Source organism: Larimichthys crocea, unplaced genomic scaffold, assembly GCF_000972845.2.
Source record: "Larimichthys crocea isolate SSNF unplaced genomic scaffold, L_crocea_2.0 scaffold131, whole genome shotgun sequence".
NCBI classification, from domain to species: domain Eukaryota; kingdom Metazoa; phylum Chordata; class Actinopteri; family Sciaenidae; genus Larimichthys; species Larimichthys crocea.
Window position 1 is genome coordinate 263086 of NW_020851796.1, and position 23520 is coordinate 286605.

Sequence of the window (23520 nt, forward strand, 5' to 3'; positions counted from 1 at the left end):
ACCGTAATTCCAATCATTGAACCGGTTAAACTGAGGCACGATGCGACCTTCTGATCGTTTACATATTCGTTTTGTGTCGATAAATGACGAAAAGAACTGTTCCCCTCAGGAGAGGAGAGAAGAAACGTTACTTCTGCCTTTCTCCAGGAAATTCCCTCCCTTTTTTAACATTGGAGTCTATGAGGCTGTTGCGGGAGTAATGGTAGCGATCAAATTAGCCCATCAGGAGCCAAAACTATATGTCTGACAGCTTGCCGGCGAATGTGGCGTGATTTACAACAAATTTGGCTACGTTTCTATTATGAATCGTGTCTGTTAGCTGGCATTGAGGCCACGGTAGTGAAATCCGGGTTATTGTTTCACTGATTGTTTCTCCCCTCTCCATCTAGAGATGACCTCACTCACTGTGCTCTGGAAAGTTACTCGCAATACACACCATTCATTTTTTGGCTTCTTTTTCTGGATTTTTGGCCCAAAACCGTTTGCCAAACTCTTAGAAAAACGACATAAGCCCTCGCTTCCCGGCCGAGCCGGCGTTTGATACCGTTTGTTGTATGTGCGACAAAAACTCTGGGAGGACGAGAAGCGAACCGAAAAAAAAAAACACGGAAGAACGGAAAGAGGAATAAAACTAGAAACTTCCCGCAGACAGAAATTTTGACGAGTGACGAGTGGGCTGTGCCGGGGGTCTGTATTCAAAAAGCACTACCTCAACTAGTAATTATCCCATGTTCTTTCGGACCACTGGAGCACATTAGCATGTATTATTTAATTCTTAGTGGGCTACCGTTAATTGCTAACAGTGAGCAATTAACCTTACATGTTAACATTAGCCTGTATTCTTAGTTACTAAAAATCAGTGGTAGCATTGACATTGCTAGCCAATTAGCATTAACATGGTTAATATTAGCATTTTTTTATTCTTAGTGGCTTAAGCTAGCATTAGCATGTTAGCAATTATATTTGTATTAATTCTTAGTTCGCTGTCAGCGCTAGCACTTAATCATTAGCATGTTACCATTGGCTGCAAATATTAGCAATTAGCACTGTCTTTATACCCTGAGCAGCACCAAACAAAAAGCACACCCTCAAATAGTTTATTGTACAATTTATGGACCAACAAGCCGGGCCGGCCGCAAAAGCTCCCTCATCTGAACCATCTAATTTAAAACACCTTAAATACCACAATTATACATATAATTATTTAAAGTTAATTTAACATCACAAATAAACACACTTTTTTTAATATAAAACTTAACATTTCATTTAAAATAAATAATAAATGTTATGTTAGATTTAACACTTTCACAAAATTACATACAAATAGTCATTTTTAACATGTTTATTTAGAAACCAGGAGCCGCTTAGCGCTGCCGCGCAAGCAATTGGCATTAGCGTGTTGACAATTACATGTCTTTAAGTTTTAGTGGTAATGTTAATTATTTGTAGAATTTGCATTCCTTTTAGCATTGGCCGCTACATTTACAGGAGTTAGCATGTCTTTACAGCTACACGCTATGAGCTAGCTGCCTGCTGTCTCTGACGTGCTAGCAATTAACATGTATTATCTTATGACTGAACAATGAAGTGGCTCAGCTTAACGTGTAGCAGTTACCATTAGATGCTAATAGCATTTTTATCAATGAGCCTGTATTTACTCTTAGTGGTTAATAGTAATCAATAAGCATTAGCAGGTTAGCATGAGCATGTTAACATCGATGTTACATTAGCCTGTTTTAAATTAGCTTTAATTTTAATACTTTAATGGCTAATGCAAACGTTACACACGCTAGCTGCTCTGCTGTCATTGTCTGGTCATTTTAGACAGACCAACGCGGGCTAGCCAATTATCTTAGCAGGTTAGTTTAGCATGTTAACCTGAGCATGTGTACTTAATTCCTAGTGGCTAATGTTACTTACATAACATGTTAGCATGATTCATGTATTTAAAATTCTTTCGTGGCTAATGCTCATTTTGCTAGCGCAGATGGCTAACAATTAAAAACCCCATACATGGTAGAAGAATTAGCATTTTGTATTTAATTCTTGTGGCTCGTAGTGCCTAATTAACATTAGCATGTTATGCAATTAGCATATTAGCCCAAGTAGCATGTATTTAATTCTTCGGGCTAATGCTAATTACATTAGCATGTTAACAATAAACTATGTTAAAAATGATTCATGTATTTAATCTTAGTGGGAACAATGCTAATTAACCTTAGCCATGTTACCATAACATGTTAGCAATGACCATGCTATACTCTATTCCTAGTGGCTATGTTCAATTAACATTAGCATGTTACATTACCGTTATAACGCAGACTGTCTTTAATCTCTCGTGGCCTAATGCTCATTGCTAGCGCAAGAGGCTAACAATTAACAGTAACAGTAGAATTAGCATGTATTTATATCTTTGTGGGTAGTGCTAATTAACATTAGCATGTTGCATTAGGCATTTAGCAAGTAGCTTATTTGGTTATTTCTAGGTAATGCTACGCTTGTGGCTAGCAATGCATGTAAGTCGTCATGCTAGTGCTGACGCCGCTAGCAATTACATTTGCAGTAATTTTGCTTTGGCGCTAATGTTAACAGTTAGCATTCTTTACAGCTAGTGCTAACGCGCTAGTGCTCTGCGTTTTGGCGCCCTACACTAATTATTACCATATTAAATAAGCATGTATTCTTAGTGACTAAAACTTAGATGGGCTAAGCACTGACGTCCTTAGCACTTAACATTAGCAGTTAACATTAGGCATGTATTCTTAGTGGACTGAAATGAGTGGCTAGCACTACGTGCTAGCAATTACATTAGATGTTAGCATTAACATCGTTTAGCAGATGATCAATGTATTTATTCTTAGTGGCTAATGTAATTAACTTTAGGTTCAGGTTAAATGAACATGTTAGCAATATCTCTGTAATTCATTCTTACGTGGCTAATGCTAATTAGCTTAGCAGGTCTTAACTATAACATGTTACACAATGTCCTGTATTTATTCTAGTGGCTAATGCTAATTAAACATTTAGCATAGTTAACATAAACCTGTAGCAATGATTATTGTAATTTTACTTCTTAGTGGCTCTGGCTAATTACATTCGCATGTTAACACTTAACCTGTAGCATGATGATGTCTTAATTCTTAGTGGCACCTGCTAATTCACATTAGCATGTTACAAGTCACCTGTTCAGCAGCTCATGTCCCTTCCATTCCTCGTGGCTCCTGTTACTTAACATTCAACATGTTAAACCTTAACACCTGTTCGCCCCGCTCATGTCTTTCATTCTTCGTGGTCCTGCTTCCTTGCTCGCGCCGGCCGGCTCAAATTCCCCTTCCCCTGGGTGCCTTCGCCCTTTCTTTCCTTCTTTGTGGCTCGTGCTCCTTCCCCTTCGCCTGTTCGCCTTCGCCTCTTCGCCCGTCGCTTGTCTTTGGTTCTTCGTGGCTCAGGCTCCTTCTCGCGCTGATGTGCTCCGCCCTTTCCCCTTTGCCGTCCTTTTTCGCTTTGGCCGCTCCTGTTCCCAGTTCGCTGTCTTTTTACACTTCGTGCTCCCGGCGCTCGCTGCTCTGCTGTCTTTGGCGCCCTCCCCCTTCCTCTTTCCCCTCTTAACCTTCGCCTGTCTTCTTGTGCCTAACCCTTATGGGCTCAGCCCTTGCCGTGTTCGCCCTTACCCTTCGCCTGTTTTTAAATATGAATAGAATAGAAGATCTTTATTGTCACTGTCACAGGTACACGAGATTGAAAGTGCTTCTAGTCAGTGCAATAAATCCTCGCTTAAGGACTAGTGACTGTTAAAATAACTAGAATAATAAGAATAAAAATACTGAGACATTAAAATGTACTAAAATAAATAAAATTAAACATATGCTAAAATCAAAATAAATACTAAATATGCTAAAGGGAGCATACACCCATAACATAAAACATTAAACATTGTGCACATCATTTTTTAGCAGCATTCACCGTGGCTATTGCAGTTGGATAAAAAACTGTGTTTGAGTCTATTTGTTCTAGCACCAATGGCTCTGTACGTCTGCCTGGGGCAGCATTTTAACAGGGGGTGACCAGGGTGTGAAGTGTCCTTTATGATGTTGTGGGCTTTCTTGAGACATGGGATCTGTGTAGGTCTTCGCTCGTGGGAGAGGCAGCCGACAGTCCTTTGGGCGTTGTTGATGACCCTCTGGAGCGTTTTTCTCTGAGCCACTGTACTGTGGTGTACCAAATGCATACGCAGTAGGTGAGTATGCTTCATGGAGGCACGGTAGAAGGACACCAGCAGTCTTTGTGTGATGTTATTCCTCCTGAGTATTCTCAGGAAGTACAGTCTCTGCTGGGCCTTCTTTAGTAGCTCCAGGAAAGACTGTCCTGTATGTGGACTCCCAGGTAGCAGAAGTCTGCCACCCTCTCCACACTGTCCCCGTGTGATGACAGCGGTGGGACCACAGTCTTCTTCCTCCTGTGTCTATAATGGTTCTTTTTGTTTTTGCAGTGTTGAAAGAAGGTTGTTGGCTGTGCACCAAGCCAACAGCCGCTCACCCTCTTCTCTATAGCGGGACTCATCCCCCCCGGAGATGAGCCCCACCACGTGGTGTCGTCTGCAAACTTCACAATGGTGTTGCTGTGATTGACAGGGGTGCAGTCATGTGTGTAGAGGGAGTAAAGCAGGGGACTCAACACACAGCCCTGGGGGGAGCCAGTGCTGAGGCTAAGGGCCGTGGATGTATGGTGACCCACTCTGACTCTCTGTCTGCGTCCAGAGAGAAAGCTGCTGATCCACCTGCATGTGGCCTCAGGGAGCCCGAGGTCCCTCAGCTTGACCGCCAGTTTGTGTGGCAGGATGGTGTTGAATGCCGAGCTGTAGTCCACGAAGAGCATCCGCACATAGCTCCCCTGCTGCTCCAGGTGTGAAAGTGCAGCATGGAGTGCTGTTGCCACTGCGTCTCCCGTGGATCTGTTCGCTCTGTAGGCAAACGTGTGTGGAGTCATGGCGGTGGGGGCAGGGCTGCTGTGATGTGACTGCCGAACCAGTTTCTCGAAGAACTCTCTGACCACTGGAGTGAGTGCCCTGGTCTGTAGTCGTTGAGTGTGGTGATTGTGGCTTTTGTGGCAGAGGGACTACGGTGGGGAGCTTCAGCGGGTGGAACAGAGGACTGGGCCAGGGATTGGTTGAAGATCCTCGTGAAGACTCCACCAGCTGGTCTGCACACTCCCTCAGCACCCGTCCTGGGACGCCATCCGGACCAGCCGCCTTCCTTGGTTCACCGCCTGCAGGGTGCGCCTCACTTCCTGTTCCTCAAGAGTGAGGGTTGTGCGCTGTGGGCTGTGTGGTGTAGCTGTGCTGCCTCTGGTGCTGTGACCTCGAACCGAGCAAAGAAGATGTTCAGCCTCTCTGCCAATGCAAAGATCACCTTCAGCAGCTCCACGGTTGGTCTTGTAGTTGGTGAGCTGCTGGACGCCCTGCCACACCTCCGGCTGTTGTTACTGTCCAGGTGGTTCTCGATCCTCCTCCTGTAGTCTGCTTTGGCCTCTTTGATGCCCTCTTCAGTTGGCTCGGGCTGTGCTGTAAGGTCCCGGTTGCCGGACCTGAAGCCGTGTTCCTCTCCTTCATAGCTTCTTGACCTCCCGGGTCATCCAGGGCTTCTGGTTGGGGTGACCCGGCTTGTTTTACCACTGTGACAGTGTCTATGCCGTTCTTGATATAACACAGTACACTGTCCGTGAACAATTCCAGGTCCTGATGTTCAAAAACCTCCCAGTTGGTCGTAGCAAAGCAGTCCTGTAGCTGCTGGGAGCCCCCTCTGGCCATATGGTAACAGTCTTAGTGATGTTGGGGGCAGTTTTCTTGAGGGGGGCATATGCAGGGATTAAAAGCAAGGACAGATGGTCGGACTGGCCCAGGTTTGGTAGTGGCCTGGCCCTGTAGCCCCGTTGATGTTCGGTACACCTTGTGCCAGAGTGTTGTCTCCCCTAGAGCACACTTAACATGCTGGTGGAAACTGGGGGGTCTCCCCGTGCTGCTTTTAAATCTGCATGATTGTAATCCCCTGCTAGAATCTGCACAGCGTCCGGGTACATGCTCTGCTTGTTGCTAATGTTTGTATGCAAAAATCCGATAGCTGAGTTAGCATTAGCGTCCGGTGGGATATACACAGCTGTTATTAGAACTACAGTGAACTCTCTCGGAAGGTAAATGGGCCTGCATTTAACAGTCAGATATTCCACGTCTGGTGAACAGTGACTCTCCATGATCACTGTGTCGGTACACCAGCTGTTATTCACGTACACACAGAGCCCCCCTCCTCTGGTCTTACCGGAGTTCACTGTTCGATCATGTCGCTGTGTAGTGTAGCCTGCTAGCTCAATAGCAGAGTCCGGGATGGTGTGTTGGAGCCAGGTCTCAGTGATGACCAGAATGCATGCATCCTTGACGTAGTTGTTCACGACAGTCTGTAGCCTCAGCTCATCCATCTTGTTCGCCAGAGATCTGGTGTTCGAGAGGTATATGCTGGGGAGCGGTGGTCTCAGTGGCCGCCTCCGTAGCCTAGTTAGCGGGCCGGCCCTGCAGCCTCGCTTCTGCTTCCTCTCTCTACGCCGCCTCCGCCTCCTCCCCCGTGGGATGGTGATCCACGGAGAGCCGGGACTCCTCGCTATTTCCGCCGGGATTCTGTGCAATCGGGGAAACTCGCTGGTTACACTCCCCCCCTGGCCGGGGGGGCCTTTCTACAAAGTTCTTTAAGTTAATGTCTCTTATACACCCATTCACACACACACTAATATATCTGGGAAACAAACAGGCACCAAAAACAACGTATGTAACTTTTAAAGTGATGATTATAAATATATATACATACTTCTTATGTAAGCACCAAACCAACGTATGTATTTTTCTAATGCTGAGTGTTTACAGCTACTAATGTGTGTAACACTGTTACTGTGATGATAAATATTGAAATATTTATATTTAACATTTAATCTGTGTCTATAATAACCAGATCCGGAAATGTAGATGTGACATGAGGGTTTTCTGAATAAAGAGCACTACGTGTACATACATACACACACACACACACACACACACACACATACATACATATATACATACACACACACACACACACACACCACACACATATGTGTGTGTATATATATAATATAATATAATATATATAATTATATATATATAATATATATATATAATATAATAATATATACGTATATGTATGTATATATGTTCACGTGTAATGCTCTTTATTCAGAAAACCCTCATGTCACATCTACATTTCAGGATCTGGTTATTATAGACACAGATTAAATGTTAAATATAAATATTTTAAATATTTATCATCACAGTAACAGTGTACACACATTAGTAGCTGTAAACACTCAGCATTAGAAAAATACATACGTTGGTTTGGTGCTTACATAAGGAGTAAACATTTATAATCATCACTTTAAAAGTTACATACGTTGTTTTTGGTGCCGGTTTGTTTCCCAGATATATTCGTGTGTGTGTGAATGGGTGTATAAGAGACATTAACTTAAAGAACTTTGTAGAAAGGCGCTTTATGAAGTTCAGTCCATTTCCTTGTATTAGTTTATGGGCAGACATGCCATTTCCAATATGGCGGACGCGTTGACGTATCGCGACCAACGACCAACCCACTCAATGCGGCGTCTATGTATATGTCTATGGGACTGACCACGTGGTCTGCAAACATCTAACAGGATGTACATGCTTCTACAACTTCCGGTTTATATTTGTAGGCTAACTCTTTGGTCACCTGCTCTCGTGCGCTCTTTGGACGAGCCGAGGAGGCGATTTTCTTTTCTGTGTTTCGTGTCCCCGGTACCGGGACGGCTCACGCGGATCAGTTTGAGAAATGAGATGCACCCCATGTTGCACACATGCCTCAAACAAACATGCTGAATGTTTCGCCCTGCGGTCAGTTGACAGACATAAAGATGAACCAATAGTGTTTCGTCTAGTTAAGTCACGCCCTCATACTAAATACTTGAATGGATTATTAACTTCCGGTACGCCGCATTCGGGGTTGTCGTAATTCTGACTTTCAAACTTTTAAATATCGTTCGCGTCAAAACAGCACATCTGTTCATCAGCTGTCCTCTGTCCTTCCCACACGGTGAGCTGTCATCTTGACTCATGTTGATGAGTGTACGCTCACAAGTCGAATCGAACTCCCCGTTTCAGTCATCCGCTCACGGAACCTGAACGCAACAGAGACGACACAAACAGCGGTTCCCGGTGGATGAGGAGAAGAGAGGAGGAAGAGAAGAAAAGAAAAGAAAAGAAAAGAAAAGAAAAGAAAAGAAAAGAGGAGAAGAGAGAAGAGGAGTCCTCAGTATACTGCCTACTTTCCTTCTCTTCTGTCTTCATGTGAGGCTGGAGTCACTGAGGTGGAGATGTGGGTGTAGCTCGTCGCTCTTATGGCTGTAGCAGCTCGTCGGGATGTTTTCAATCAACATGGAAACAAAAAGAGTGGAGATCCCCTCCGGAGTGTTGGACGACCTGTGCAGGTAACCGGCCTTATCCCAGTCTTCTGTTCGTCGTCGGGTTTGTAATGCAATCATCAAACTGTGACGTGTTTGTAGTTTTTGGTAAACGTTCATGTTTGTTTGGAGTTAGCGGACGTTGAACCGTGCTTGTTGTATGACGCAGTCATTCTAAGCGCACTTAAGACAGCGTGAAATGTCCAACCATGAACTATACCTGTGTCACACATACCAGCGCAGAGTATGTTCAGCAGCATATCACACATGAACTTAAACAATTGTTTTATTGACTTGAACGGAATGAGTTGATCAGTTGAAAGAAAAGTGACTTCACTGCTCTTTCCTCTTGTTCAGCAGTGTAGCAGCACACCAGCATGTGACTATGGAGCAGGATGATATCCAAACTAAATCTTACAGAAATGTAAAAATGTAAACTTGAAGGATTCCTCCACATAACACTGGAGAGCTCATGTACCACCAGCAGATTACGGCACAGACTGAGAGAGACATGCAGTGTTTTAACGAGTCGTACTGGTAAACACAGAACAAGCAAGTGTGCAACAACACAAAGTATAAAGTAGCTTGAGAGAGGGACAGGAGAAGAATCCAGAGGGTGAACTACAAACACGTTACACTGGCTGGCTGAAAAATCCCAAAAGCCTGGTCAGAGATGAACGACTCATGAGATTGTGAAGTGAAGCTGATGCAGAAGTGCCAAAAACTGCAGTTCCTTAAAATGTCCGCTTGAGGCTGGCTACAGAAAATGTCAGTTTCCAATTCCATGTGGTTGGCTTAAAGGTCCCAAGTTAATTCTTATTAGCTAATGTTAGCGAACTGTTGATTTTGGGTCAACAGTCAAAGGATGCAGCAATGAATGTCACAGTTCATGTTTATAAGTTGTTCTTTGTCGTTGGCTAGCTGAACTAAACATGAGAACTCTCCGGTTAGAATGGGACCGACTAAATGCATTGATACAAATGACCATGAATGTCTCCATCTCTGTAGCTATAGCAATGAGTGCAGTCCATTTCTGGAGATCTCCAGATTATGGGGTGCTTGTATCATCCCTCCATCCCGATGGTCCTGTGACCAAAACACACAAACATACAGCATGAGTATGACCTGTAGCACACTGTCAAGTCTGTAAAGAAGAGGTTACTGAAGAGTCACAATGAGGAGCTATATGACTGGATGAAGAGAATAACCAACCATCTCTGGTATTGTGTTAGCACATGCCAAGGAAGCATGACCAGGCTCAAGGAGAAGTGGACCTCCATCCTTTGCCACATCACCAATGTGCACCACTGGACATGTGGTGAGACAATGACAAAGTGTGCGCATCCTCCATACAGCCCTAAGGAAGAGAGCTTGTGGCTCTGGCTCCAGCCAAACTCTGCTACTATTGAACTCCTGTAAAAGATAAAAAGTCCTTTCTACAAAAACAAGAAAAAAACTATAAAGGTGTCCATACAGGGCAACTAGACAGCCTTCACCATCTGTACATTATGCTGCTAGAAGGAAGAAGTTCCTGAGGGAGAGCTTTCAGGCTTGCCTCTGTGCATGGGACCTTAACTCAGAGAGACAGCAACTACAAAGTTGGGCCAGAAGCCAGACACACACACACTAGTACTCTAAAGGTGCTCAACAGTTTGTGGTCACACCAAGAAAGGTAGACAAGGACTATACCTTTTATAAAGGACGTTGTGTCTGGAGTCATTCGCAAGTCTGTGTCCATCTGTGCAGCACTGCAACAGCTAAAAAGTGAGAGCTCAGTAACCCTGACTCTGATCCTAGTTTTGGCTTGTTAGATCCTGTTATGCCAGTTTTTTTTTTTTTTTTTTGCACACTATGTTTGTCATTTTCTTCTAACATCCCATCAGGAAAACATACAGTAACAATACAATTTGAGACTAAACACATGCACACAGTTATTTTAAACATGTCCAACAAACATTTTAAAATATCCTTCCAAAAGGTTTGGATCTTTAAACATTCCCATAGAGAGTGAAACAGAGTACTTTCCATTGGAACATTTAGAACAGACATCTGGAATCAAACCAAATCAAGTTTTATTTGTATAGCTCAAAGTCACAAAGTACATTTGCCTCAGAGGGCTTTACAATCTGTACAGGGAGTGACACCCTCTGTCCTTAGACCCTCGGTTCCAGTGAGGAAAAACTTGTCCACAAAAAACCTTTAACAGGGAAAAAAGGTGGAAGAAACCTGAGGAAGAGCCACAGAGGAGGGATCCCTCTCCCAGGACGGACAGATGTGCAATGGATGTCACATGTACAGAACAAATCAACACAAACATATTGTAACATTACAATGAATGATAAAATGACAGTGAATCACAATGGATGATAAAATGATTACAGTAGCAGTGGAACCTGTGATAGAGCTAGAGAGACACATGCACAGCAGCAACAAATCATAAACTAACTATAAACTGTAATGGAGATATGGTAGCAGTAATGACAGTAATAATATATGTAGTGGACATCATGCAGGACCACAGCAGCAGCCACGATCCATGAGAACCTGCTGGACGACAGCACAGAAACTCCGGGGAAGTTTAGTTAGTAACATGCATTAATGAGACATGTATGTTTACAGATGGTGGTGGTGATGGTGATGGAGGGAGAGGGAGAGAGGGTTTGAGTAGAGCAGGGCTCGGGAACCTTTTTGGCTAAGCCATTAAAGCCACATATTTTTAAAATTCTAAATAATATTTTTTAACACGAAATACAAATAAATGCGTGCATTTTTAAGTATAACAAGTCTCTCGGGCTCTCTCCGAGGGGAGGTAGAGAGGGAGATAACCGTCCAAGGCTCTGTCCAGCATGGACTAAAACACAGCACGGACAGTTCAGAAACTATTTGGAATGAGTTAAAAGAAAGAAAAGACTGCATGTTGGTAGTGGATCTATTTTCTGACCCAGAGTGCGGCTGTAACTGGTTCTGAATGAGGGCTTTATAGCAGGCAGCCTCTCTCCCATCTTCCTGGTACTGCGTACCGCTACTGAATGTTTTAGTGGTACGCAGTACCAGACCGTACTGGCTTACTTTCACCCCTGTCTGCGAGCCGGATGCAGCCATAAAAAGAGCCACATCTGGCTCGCGAGCCATAGTTTGCAGACCCCTGGAGTAGAGTTTTTTTAGTAATAAAGATTTGAAAGGTTTTCCTTACTTTTGAATGAAAGTGAGACTTTTCTCATCTCCATCTACCGGTGGCAGTAAGGAGCCAAAGGAGACTGTATGTGAGAACAATGCAATGCAACTACAGTATGCAGCTGCGTTTTAACAGTGTTTTGGTTTACAAAAGTAAAAGCTAGCTGGTTGGTGGATGGAGAGAAGCACTCGCCTCCTGGTAATTTGAATAGCTCCAGCTGAAGACTTAATTGGTCACATCACCACTACTGGCACTACTGGACTGTTTTCCAAGCATCAGCATCAGATATTACACTGAACTGGAAAGCTGTTGGCTGCAAATAGCTTTTCTTTTCATTTTTTATTTTAAGTTCTTTTACGTTTAGTTGAGTGCTGTGCTCTTCCTGTTATTCTGAAGCAATACAAGCATTACTGTTGACACTTCAGAGTTTCAGAGGAGTTGCATGCAGTGAATCTTTCTCATCTTCCTCACGTTGTGCTGCTGGGCAACTTATTCCTGTAGTGTCAGCATAGTGAATATCCTAATATAATCCTGTCCCCTAGCATGTTAACCTGCCTTTCTTGTGATTCTCCAGCCGGTTCATTCTACATATCCCAAGTGAGGAGAGGGACAACGCTATCCGGGTGTGCTTCCAGATCGAACTGGCTCATTGGTTTTACCTGGACTTCTGCATGCAGAACACTCCAGGAGCTCCTCACTGTGGGATAAGAGACTTCGCCAAAGCAGATATCTTTACTTGTGAATGATGATGTTAAATAACTTTTGTGCATTGATATTTATATTTACTATTTTGTACTGAACCCATTTTTGTTTAAATAACATCCATCCAAAAGAAATAATAACCACTGTTTTTGCTTATCAGTGTTTGCTTGAGATAAATTAAGGTGCATTCTCACAGCAAGAATCCAAAGTGAAGCTCTGTTTATTTAGATTGACCTTTATTTTCCTTGACGGCTGCAAACTCTTCCATCACTGTCCATTTCTGTTGCCTCATGGAGAGGATGTGCAGAAAGTCCTTGAACAGTGGAAGGAGTACAAGATGGGTGTTCCAACTTATGGAGCAATCATTGTAGATGAATCACTAGAAAATGTGAGTTGTTTCTACACACTTGTACACAGCAGCTACACCTGCCGGTGTCTTTTAAAAGCAATTTAAAAGATATTTGTCATGTCATTCAAAAATTCCTGTTTTTCCCAAATCTCAGTAAATGTTTAGGTGAGTACAATGTGATCAGGACTAATAGGCCAAAAGGCTGGTGTCATGTAATGATTACGTTATTTTTAATATGTCCCATAAGGAGACTAAACACTTAATGTTACTGATGTTGCCTAAGTAAGGTTTTCAGTTACCATGTATAACAATAGGCAGTTAAAATCAGACTGTATGCAGTCTGCTGCTTTGAAATAGCAACAACAAAAAAATGAAAGGAAAACAACAAGACTGCTACAATAAAGTAGTTTCCGCTGTCTAGCTAAACGTCCGAAATACTTTGCCAAGTCCCTTGATTACATTCACAGCCCTGTAGATCATTGTTGCATCTTTTTTCTTTAGGTACTGCTTGTTCAGGGCTACCTTGCAAAGTCAGGGTGGGGCTTTCCGAAAGGGAAGGTTAATGAGGATGAAGCTCCTCATGACTGTGCGATTCGTGAAGTGAGTCAAATGTGATCTTTAAAAGCAATGTGTAATAAATGGACTTGTATTTCATAGTCAATATACTACATGTTTTCAGGTGTTAGAGGAGACGGGATTTGATATCAAGAATCGTATCTGCAAAGACATGTACATAGAACAGAAAATCACTGATCAGCTAGTGCGGCTGTACATCATCCCAGGAGTGTCAAAAGATACCAAATTCAACCCGAAAACAAGAAAAGAGATCAGGGTACAAATTCCTTTTTTACATACTCTTTCCTGAGATTAATTTACAGCATTGTGTATCTGACCTCGCTCTTCTGTCCTTGTAGAACATTGAATGGTTTCCTATTGAGAAGCTGCCATGTCATAGGAATGACATGACCCCAAAGTCTAAACTTGGACTTGCCCCCAACAGGTTTTTCATGGCTATTCCATTCATAAGGTCTGTATAAAAAGATACTCAAAAAATTATTCATCTGCCTTAGTGTTATTGAACTGTGTATGTTTCGATTTGAATAATGTGATTCAGATTTATGTCTTGACTGATATTGATGGCATGCTTCCTGCTCCACCTGTATAGACCGCTGCGAGAATGGATCGGCAGGCAGAAAGGCGAGTCAACAGACAGCGACGAGGACTTTGCGAGCAACAGCAACACTCCAGGCAAACACACAGACATTGTTCGGTAAAAAACATTTCATCACTCTAGTCTGGCGTATGTAGAAACTCCTTCCTGATCTTGGCAGAAAAAAAGGGTGTACTCCAGATGGCCGGGACTTAAAGATTCTTGTAGTCTTATTTTTACAGTCTGGTAGAGATATACTGTAGGCAGGTACAGCACCACCTATTGTTCAACTGAATGAACCACTCTTTGCACGACCTTGGAGTTTTGCAGTATATCTTATTGTAGCTTAATTTATTGTTTGTGTGCTTCCTTTCTCATTTACACCAATAGAGACTCACTGTATTTCTGTTTTTGTTTATGCGGGCTGGTGACCAGTGATAATACTTGTCTGATATGTGTTTGAATTAATAACATTTGATTGATGATCATTCTCTTTAGATTAATAATAATAATTAATAATTGAATATTTGCTGTGTTATATGCAAATTCTGTGCATAAACATCCAGTCCCAGTTGTCGCAGACATTCTGATCAATATTCATGTGATCAGACATGCACTGTTTTTGAGAAGTCAACTTGTTTGCTGTTTACCAGTAGTATCAAAACACATCAACAAAACAGATTTCACAGCAAACCATCGCTTTCAAAATCAAGTCAAGTCAAGAAATTTATACGGGAAAAAAGTTTTTTGGGGGTGTTGTGCCTCTACTAGTGAACAGTGATAATAATTTAACTTTATTTATACAGCACCTTATAACAAAATTTAAACAACATTGTGTAGAAATTGGTATTTTTGAGATTTATCACCCTCAGTTTCAGAGTGTAATCTCCCTGTGGTAAATATGGACAGCTGTACTTGAGTATTTGTTCTGATTACATTACGATCAGGAACTAGCAAGTCAACAACTTTGCTAATAGCCAAACATCAACAAGGTCACCAAGAGCAGACACAGCAGCAGCTAATATTACTGACTAGTCCAACAGCAGTCAGCCCAGCTTGGCATCTGCTGGATAAGTAACAGAAGTTCAGTTACATTCTGGCCTAACAACAGTTTAACTTTTACAATAGAATGTATCTACTTGTTCTTTTTCTTCTATCTCTTAGGTCAAAATCCCGTCGCCTCACAGGTACTGATGCATTGCCAGGGGATGGATGGGCAAAACACAAACAGCAGAAGGCTCTAAGCCAGCTGAGTCAGTCTGAGCTGAATCAGGTTAGGAAAAAAGACTTCTCTGCTACAGTTAACAGTTGTAACCATGTAACAGCAGTATTTTACAGAAGCTACTGTTACATTATTTACTGGTTCAACAAATGGACAAAGCAGCACTTTTTACATAAATGAATATTAATCTGTGTCTAATACTAGTTTGATGCTTAGACCGTATAGAATATTGCACATGCCACCACAGTGTTATAGAAGGTTATATAAGGGAGAGTCCTGCACACTCCAAAGGACCTCATTCTTCTCGGCAAGTGAAGACAACATTGGCCCTTTTTTGTACAGGATATCTGTGTTTTTCGACCAGTTTATTGTAAAGGTGAACACCCAGGTATTTGTATGCTCATCATCTCCATATCCAAACCCTGCATGTTCACCAGTGTCGTCTGAGGTATGTTTCTCCTGAAGTCACCCCCTTCATCTTGCTGATGTTGATGTGAAGGTGGTTGAGAGTGCACTAGTCGACAAAGTCTGTGATAACCCTCCCATACTCGTGCTTGTTTCCTTCTGTTACATAGTTTAGGGATGGTTGTATCATCAGAGAAATTCTGTAGATGACAACAGTCAGTGTTGTGTCTGAAGTCTGATGACATGAGTACTTCCAATGTTTTTTTTTCCAGTGTGTAAGAGGGATCTGTGTAGTTGGTAGATGACTGCATCATCCACTCCAAAGTTGGGTTGGTAGGTGAATTGTATGGAGTCCAGATTTGGGCTCACCAGAACTTTGAGGTTGCTACAGAATGACTCTCTCCATGGTCTACATTTGGTTGTGGGTTGTTTATTCACCGTTGGTATGTAAACCAGAAGCAGATGTACACGGTTGTGATGTGTTTGCAGCTGTGAGGCTACATAGTGTAAGAGATATAAACAGCTATCATGATGATGTGAAAGAAATACCTTGGGAGGTAATATAGCTGAATGCCAACGGCGAACAGCTCAGTGCCTCAGCTAGTCTTGCCTTTAGCCAGTGTTACATAGAAGGATGTTTCAGTATATTTCTGGTGTTTCCACTCTTACTTGACATTTACATATTTCTTTGTAAAATGAAGCCACACTTTGCATTGACCATTTCTTCCTCTTCACCACCACCAATATTACTATTATTATTACTGGTATTGTTATTTTCATGTTACAAAACATAATTTATAAGTAGTTTTTTTTATCTGCTTTACTAACAGCCCCTGATTATGGAATCTGATATAAAATCTGTCTGTATTGTCCATAGCTTCTAATTTTTGTTCTTTACTCTGCAGAACCCAAATTTGAAAGGCAATGGGAAGAAATGTCAGGATTCACCTTACGTGAAGAAAGGAGCCAATGACAATGGAGCCAGCAACCAGCAGGTAAAAACCGTATTTGTAAGTACAAAACCATTATCCATAGTGAGCCGTTTTAAAGAGTTTGAAAAATCTAAATTTGGCTGACCTGGGTATGATACTAATAACTGTATTTTTTTTTTTTCTACAGTCACGTAATGCACTCTTATTCTGTTTCTACAGAAAGAAGATAAAAAAATTCAGCCCAGAAGACTGCAAGACAGTTTTGACAGAGGTATGGTTTATAGTTACCATGTCTATCTAATGCACCCACTCTGCTAAGCTAACTTTTACTGTGGCCATGTTAAACTAAGGTGTGTCCTGTAATTAGCATCACAGGTGACTTTAATAGTGAAAAGTAGTGACTGTGCTGTTTGGTATCATGGTGTGTATTACACTGAACATAGACCACAGAAAGCTAAGGAGAGAGTTGTCTCAGGAGATTAGAAAGAAAAGTATAGACAAGCATGTTAAAGGTAAAGGCTATAAGACCATCTCCAAGCAGCTTGATGTTCCTGTGACTGCAGTTCTATATATAATTCAGAAGTTTAAGGTCCACAGGACTGTAGCCAACCTCTCTGGACGTGGCCACAAGAGGAAAATTGATGACAAATTAAAGAGACAGATAATACAAATGGTAACCAAAGAGCCCAGAACAACTTCCAAAGAGATTAGGGGTGAACTCCAAGGTCAAGATACATCAGTGTCAAAGTGGACTTCATTGAAGACGACTGAGGAGGACTCCACTGTTGAAAGCAAATCATACAAAAGTGAGACTGGAATTTGCCAAAATAAATATTGACCAGCCACAACGCTTCTGGTAGAATGTCCTTTGGGCAGATGAGACAAAACTGGAACTTTTTGGCAAGTCACATGAGCTCCATGTTCAAACGCAAAATGAAGCAGAAAAAGAAAAGAACGCTGTACCTACTGTGAAACATGGAGGAGGCTTGGTTATGTTCTGGGGCTGCTTTGCTGCATCTCACACAGGGTGTCTTGAATCTGTGCAGGGTACAATAACATCTCAAGACTAACAAGGCAGTCTGGAGCAAAATGTGCTGCCCAGTGTCAGAAAGCTTGGTCTCAGTTGCAGGTCATGGGTCCTCCAACAGGATAATGACCAAAGACACAGCTAAAAAGACCCAAGAATGGCTAAGAGCAAAACACTGGACTATTCTGAAGTGGCCTTGTATAAGCTCTGATCTAAATCCTGTTCTTAAATCCATCTGTGGAAGGAGCTGAAACATGCAGTCTGGAGAAGGCACCCTTCAGACCTGAGACAGTTGGAGCAGTTTGCTCAGGACATGTGGGCCAAAATACCCGTTGACAGGTGCAGAAGTCTCATTGAGAGTTACAGAAATCACTTGATTGCAATGATTGCCTCAAAAGGCAGTGCAACAAAATATTAAGTTCAGAGTACCATCATTTTTGTCCAAGCCAGTTTCATTAGTTCATTTTTAAAAACTATTCTGTTGAACCACAATTAAAAAACAATGTCTGATTTTCATTCAGTATTTTTGAGTACATTTTTTATTTATTCTTACTTATGTCAGTTTCAGGTTATTTCAGTGACCACTGTGGGTTTTTCTTTCTTTAACGGAGGGGTATCAACAATTTTGTCCACATGTGTAGGTGTGGTACTAGGTCCTAAGATGACAGAATAACATGTGCTGGCTTTGTTTTTCAAACATAAACACTGACATGTACGGTTACACGTGGCTTGTGGGGGGACATATGGTAGAAAAAATTATTTGTGTGGAAATAAACTGAGTAGTGGTAAGGTAAGATAGTGTAACACATTATTTTAAAGGTCTGTTCTTCTGATTAGAGAACGACCTGCTCTACATCCTGACGCACAGCTGCCTTTAACATTTTACAGCTAACACCTAAGTGCAAAAAAAGTTACAGTCAAAAGTTTGGGCATACCTTCTCTCATCTCTTTGTTGACACCTTGTTTACCACATAGTGCATAGTTGTATTTCATTTGTTTTAAGTATTTAACAGTATTAATGTATATTTTTGACTTGACTTGACTCTGATAACCTTTTATGACAATCAGCCAGTTTCTGGGCTCCATGGACTTTTGTCTAATCAACAGTGTCAAACCCTTAAAATCTTCAATTAAAGATTTCCATTTCTCAATGAGGCACAACTTTGTGGTTGTGGTTCCAAAAAGCACATTTGAATGCAGGAATGATTTTTGCTTTTGTTTTCACAGACATGGCTGCCTGCAGCTCCAATGGTCACCACACAGTCCACAGCAGAGTTTGTGAGCATCTGCTATCCTCCAAGGCTTTTCTCAATTTCAAATTTGACAGAGATGCCATCATGAAATGTTTCGACTACTGACATAGCTGATGAAGTGCTGTGCTTTGCTTCTTGCCTGGCTTGTCATGAACACACCTTTTACAGTGGGGAGTTTTCCCATTTAACATTGAATACATCAAGTGAGCTGCACTGGAGTTGTTTGCTTTTGTTGCTGAACTTTTCATACCTTATAAAACGGGTGGTAACATAACAGAGCTGTCTTCAATTTTGTCCAAGGCAGACTCTTTAATTTTTATGTTTCATTTTTGACTTCATCTTTAAATACCTAAATTCATGATTCAACCTGTAGGAGACAACAAACCACAAGGAGAGAATTATTCAGGTTTACAATTAGTCATTAGCAAAAATGTGGAGTTTTGAGAACATAATGGATTTTAAAAACATGTGAAATGATAGCAAATAGTAATACATTCAACTGTGATACCTTGGTGAATTTGGCCAATGAATTAATGTTAGATTTGTCACCATATACCTATATATTGATTTTAAGATGTAATAATTTAGCTGACCCTTTCCTTCATTCTTTCTACTGGATCCCAAAAATGTGTTTTGGGTGCTAAGGAAAGGTGGCTATTAACAGTGTTACTGGATTTATTACCAAAAGTATTTAAGATATTATCCATAATTTTGTTTCATTTGGCAGTAACTGTATGCATTCCAACTTATAATCGAACATTTTAATTTGATCATACACCATGCACACTTAAGTGTCATTACATCAGCCACAGACTTTCATGCTTTACATTGCTGTTATTTGTGACCCCTGTGGTTTTGAGCATTCTTGTAATTCAAGGCTGTTCTGTCCTGTAGCATGTGGAGTTACAGGTTTAATTACCCATTGTGATTTCTCTCACCGGGAGTCTAATCATTTTCTTCATTATCCACACGTTAGCTGCTATAGTTTTATTTGGCTCTGGGCCATGATGGACCAGTGTTAATTCTGTCAGACGAGACGAAATATGTTCGTCAACGAGCCTTTTTCTCTTGATGAAGACGAGATGATGATGAGACGATACAATGTTCTAAAAACACTGATGAAAAGTGTGCCAATGTGTGTTTTTATTGACGAATAAAAACAAGACGAAAATGTCATGCAAGAACAAAAACGTCCTCCTTGTTTTCGTCTACTATATAAGAAAAAAAGCAACATCCAGTCCTGCTGTCATGTGTTTGTGCCAGCACTTCTGTGGCTTGAAAACAAACCGCATGCAGGAGAAACACGGCATATGGACAGCGCAATCTAGAGCATGAAAACGGGCCTTAGAAGTCAGGCCTGACCCGGCCCAGGCCCGATAAAATTCGACCCGAGCCCAGCCCGGCCCGTTTTGATTGACAGCTTTGAAGAGCCCGAACCCGTTTGCAGCCCGACGTTATTAAAATGTGCGCATATGGCATAACAGTCAAGAATGAGTCTAGCCTCCCCATTTGTGCTAAACACTAACAGTGATGGACTCGTCTTAATTTGAACATTTTAGTAGATGCAACTGGCATACAATCAATTTATTTATATTGACATTTAACAATTGCATATAGAAGATGACAGAACATGTCATAATAGGGTGTACCTGCTATTAGTAGATTTAAAAAAAAAAAATCAAGTGCATATTAAGTGTGTATTGAAACAACAGACGAGACACTTAGCAAAGTTGCATTGAAGATGAATTCATTCAATTCAATTCAATCAAGACATTTAATCAATGTGTTAGCTGTGGAACACAAGTGAACTGGAATTAATAAACAAAAAAACATTCCTGAAATAAATAGAAGACTAAAAAGTTTTGACTAAAACTGGACTAAAATACCCTGTGTTCACGTTTGACTAAAACTAGACTAAAATTTTGAGACTTTTAGTCGACTAAAATATGACTAACAAAAATGATTTGTGAAAGACTAAAAGTGACTAAGACTAAGAATGAACTTTGACACAAGACTAAGACTAAATTGAAAAATGGGTGACAAAATTAACACTGTGATGGACCACTGCATTAGACTACTGTGAACATAATCCCCAAAAAAAGCAACATTACCAACCTGCTCTTAAAAGAACTCTGGCCACTTGAGCTGAGAACATAAGCAATTTTCAAAGGAAACAGTAATTGTTTTAGAACTCTTTGAAATTCAGCCAACAGTTCAGCAATTTCTATCTTCTCAAGGTAATGTTATATACATAACACATACTATACATAAACATAGATTTGAGTTGAGAAATCTGGACATGAGATCTCTTCTTGTGATGTTTGTCACTGGGTGTTCTTTGTTATTACTTGTACACATGGTAACGATAAGTTGTTTGGTGTCAATGGTATTTCAACTTTAAATGTGAATATTAATAAAAAATATGTTTTTTCACTTTGCTTGTTGACTTTTATACTATTAACATGAGATATAAATATGCCCTATGTCAAACATTTCAAAGTTGCCTTTCTCCTGGAGAAATACTCAATGATTCAATTAAATTGAATTATATGTTGTCAAATCATAAAAGTTATCTCATGATGCTTTCCATACAAAGCATGTGTAGACTGTACTCTTTATAATATTATCTACAGACTGACTCGCCAATTCCCACTAGGAGCAAGAACTTGTATCCTTTGTTTTGGAAATGTGCCTTCTATAATGAATATAATGCATTTCCAACAGGGTCAAAAGAATATGAAGTGAACTGAATCAAAATGCCTTGCATATCTTTTGGAAAAATACTTGGATGCTGATTTTCTTGTATATATATGTATATATATAGTATATCTACTGAAATTTGTAGTGAATATTACATGTTATGATGAGATGGTGAAGTCTGGATCTTGAAGTCCCAACTTCTGCAACATTTGTTCATAAATTCAGTCTTATTTTCAAATAGGTACTGGAGAACTGGAGAGTTGAATGAAGTAGAGCTTTATTGTCTTCACGGAAAACAACCTAAGTCCATTCATGAAGGGAATTGATTTATGCTCAAAACATCTTTTATAACCATACATAGCAACAATGTTACCACCCATTTGTCATTCTTCAATAAAACAAAATATCAAGATCACATAGTATCCAAACAATTCCTGTGGCCTGGATTTCCAAAACTGCTTTCTCAGCTCTTACCTTATCCAACTTTCTTTCAACTTAACGCCATCCGTAGCCCAGGTGAAGACTGGCTGTGTTTTTGTCTCATCTATGTCTTACTACTCTCTCTACTCTCTATGCAAATTTATACTTCATATTCTAAGGAGTATACTACAACAAAATCTCTAAACTTTTATACTACAATGGTCATGTCAAGGTTCAACAAGAGTACACAAGTTTTAGTAATTTATTACTATATTATTACTTATGAACATACATACTTTAGGCTTCTTGTAAAAACTCTTATTGAGAAGGAGTCGGACCGGATGTAGGGTCGTTGTTGGCGGCAAGCCGGTGTAACCCAGCCAGCGCAGCCGGAACGTTTCATTGCGGGACGCTCCACACATCTGAATGGATGCTGTCTGTTTTGAGAGCACTGCTGAAGCTCTTTACAAACCAAGGCACAGTATAAACGTTAATGAATGTTATGAGAACGTTGTTCATATAGCTAGCTACAGTTATCTTATTATGATGTGTGTCTGGGTCTTTAGCTAACTGAGCTAAGTTAGTTTGTTTCGTTACCGGTGAAATGAAACGCAGCGGAGAGGCTTCTTTAAAGCGAGCTTAGCTAACCTCAGTGTTCCAACATACAGATAGAATAAAGTACAGACACTTCTCCTCATCCCTTATGTCACAAGTAACTAATTAATTCTATAAATCCTTCGACCTGAGTTTTTTTTTCTGTCAGGTCTACAGCAGCTGAAAATGAGCAAACATCGACATCAAGTCTCACAGTCACAGACATCATGCACAATTCTTGTAAATCTTTAACGTTCTCTTCCTCTCCTTCCTTCACACAGCAGCTGTGTTAGCTCTCCTCAGATCTTGTCCAGTTTCAGTCAAATTACAATATTCCATACAGTATAGGTGAGCTTTGTGCTGTAAACAAATGACAGTCGTATCCTCCTATGCTTACTCACAATGTTCTGCTGTAGTATGGCAAAATGTTTTTGATCCCGTTATGATAATTACCCTCTGCATAGCTGTACTTTCCCCAGTATAATTATTAGGAATGCACTGAAATGAAAATTTTCGGCCAGAACCGAAACCGAATAAAAATTAAATCGTTGGCCGAATACCGAAACCAAATATGAAATGCGGTTGTTAAATTTTTCACTTTTTTTTTTTACTATGATGATGATGATGATGATGATGATGATGTTTTTTCAAAGAAAGTAAATGTTTATTTAATATCCTTCAAATATTGCAGTAGAATTTCCAGTTAGTATAATTATTATATCATTTATATTGTTAGAAAGCCCATGTTGTTTTAATCACTGTTAATTTGTTCTTGAAAGAAATACTATTTAGTTTTAATATATTTCCGGTGAATACCCATTTTTCCCACGTTCATGAACGCATCATAGTCATTCCGACAGTCAATGAACGCACCTCGCATGTGCGAGACGCCGTAAAGTAGAGAGTATATAGTTCCGCTAAAGAGCAGTGTATGATGTATTTCTTGCCTGTGTTTTTCCTATATCCTGCATCGTGGGTTCATAGTGTGTGAATGAGAAAAGAATCAGCAACCCTGGCCAGATCACCGCGCACGTTGTTTCATTGCATCAATTGCGTCACGCCACTATTTGGCCTTACTATTTGGCC

General features: G+C 40.8%; 2 protein-coding genes across 6 annotated transcripts in view; both read left to right on the top strand.

Moving 5' to 3' along the window:
• Positions 1–7668: 7668 nt before the first annotated feature.
• On the top strand, positions 7669–19297 carry dcp2 (decapping mRNA 2). Of its 3 annotated transcripts, none has more exons than XM_019264299.2 (11): positions 7669–8532; positions 12255–12406; positions 12643–12770; positions 13233–13331; positions 13411–13563; positions 13646–13758; positions 13897–14001; positions 15046–15154; positions 16414–16518; positions 16628–16711; positions 18695–19297. In XM_019264299.2, exons 1-11 carry the CDS (start codon positions 8465–8467, stop codon positions 18806–18808), a joined length of 1230 nt encoding a protein of 409 aa, XP_019119844.1. In that variant the 5' UTR covers positions 7669–8464; the 3' UTR covers positions 18809–19297. The 3 variants fall into 3 exon arrangements, with proteins under 3 accessions (XP_019119844.1, XP_027131240.1, XP_010750160.1); XM_027275439.1 differs by having other exon boundaries at positions 7670–8532; positions 16660–16711; XM_010751858.3 differs by having other exon boundaries at positions 7673–8532; positions 16414–16503; positions 16660–16711.
• Positions 19298–22188: 2891 nt separating this feature from the next.
• ythdc2 (YTH domain containing 2) overlaps positions 22189–23520 on the top strand; it is a 122580-nt gene continuing 121248 nt past the window's right edge. Inside the window, exon 1 of one of the 3 annotated variants that reach the window (XR_003461751.1) lies at positions 22189–22316. The gene's annotated coding sequence lies outside the window, so the exon portion shown is untranslated. The remainder of the gene's footprint in view (positions 22317–23520) is intronic. The other 2 variants (XR_003461749.1, XR_003461748.1) reach the window with 2 other exon arrangements.

Bases quoted from the DNA above. Each gene is read 5' to 3' on its own strand.
- dcp2 (XM_019264299.2), top strand. From the start codon at position 8,465: ATGTTTTCAATCAACATGGAAACAAAAAGAGTGGAGATCCCCTCCGGA. The intron at 13,564-13,645 runs GTACAAATTCCT...CTGTCCTTGTAG, and splicing joins AAACAAGAAAAGAGATCAGG to AACATTGAATGGTTTCCTAT. The intron at 16,712-18,694 runs GTATGGTTTATA...TTGTTTTCACAG, and splicing joins GCAAGACAGTTTTGACAGAG to ACATGGCTGCCTGCAGCTCC.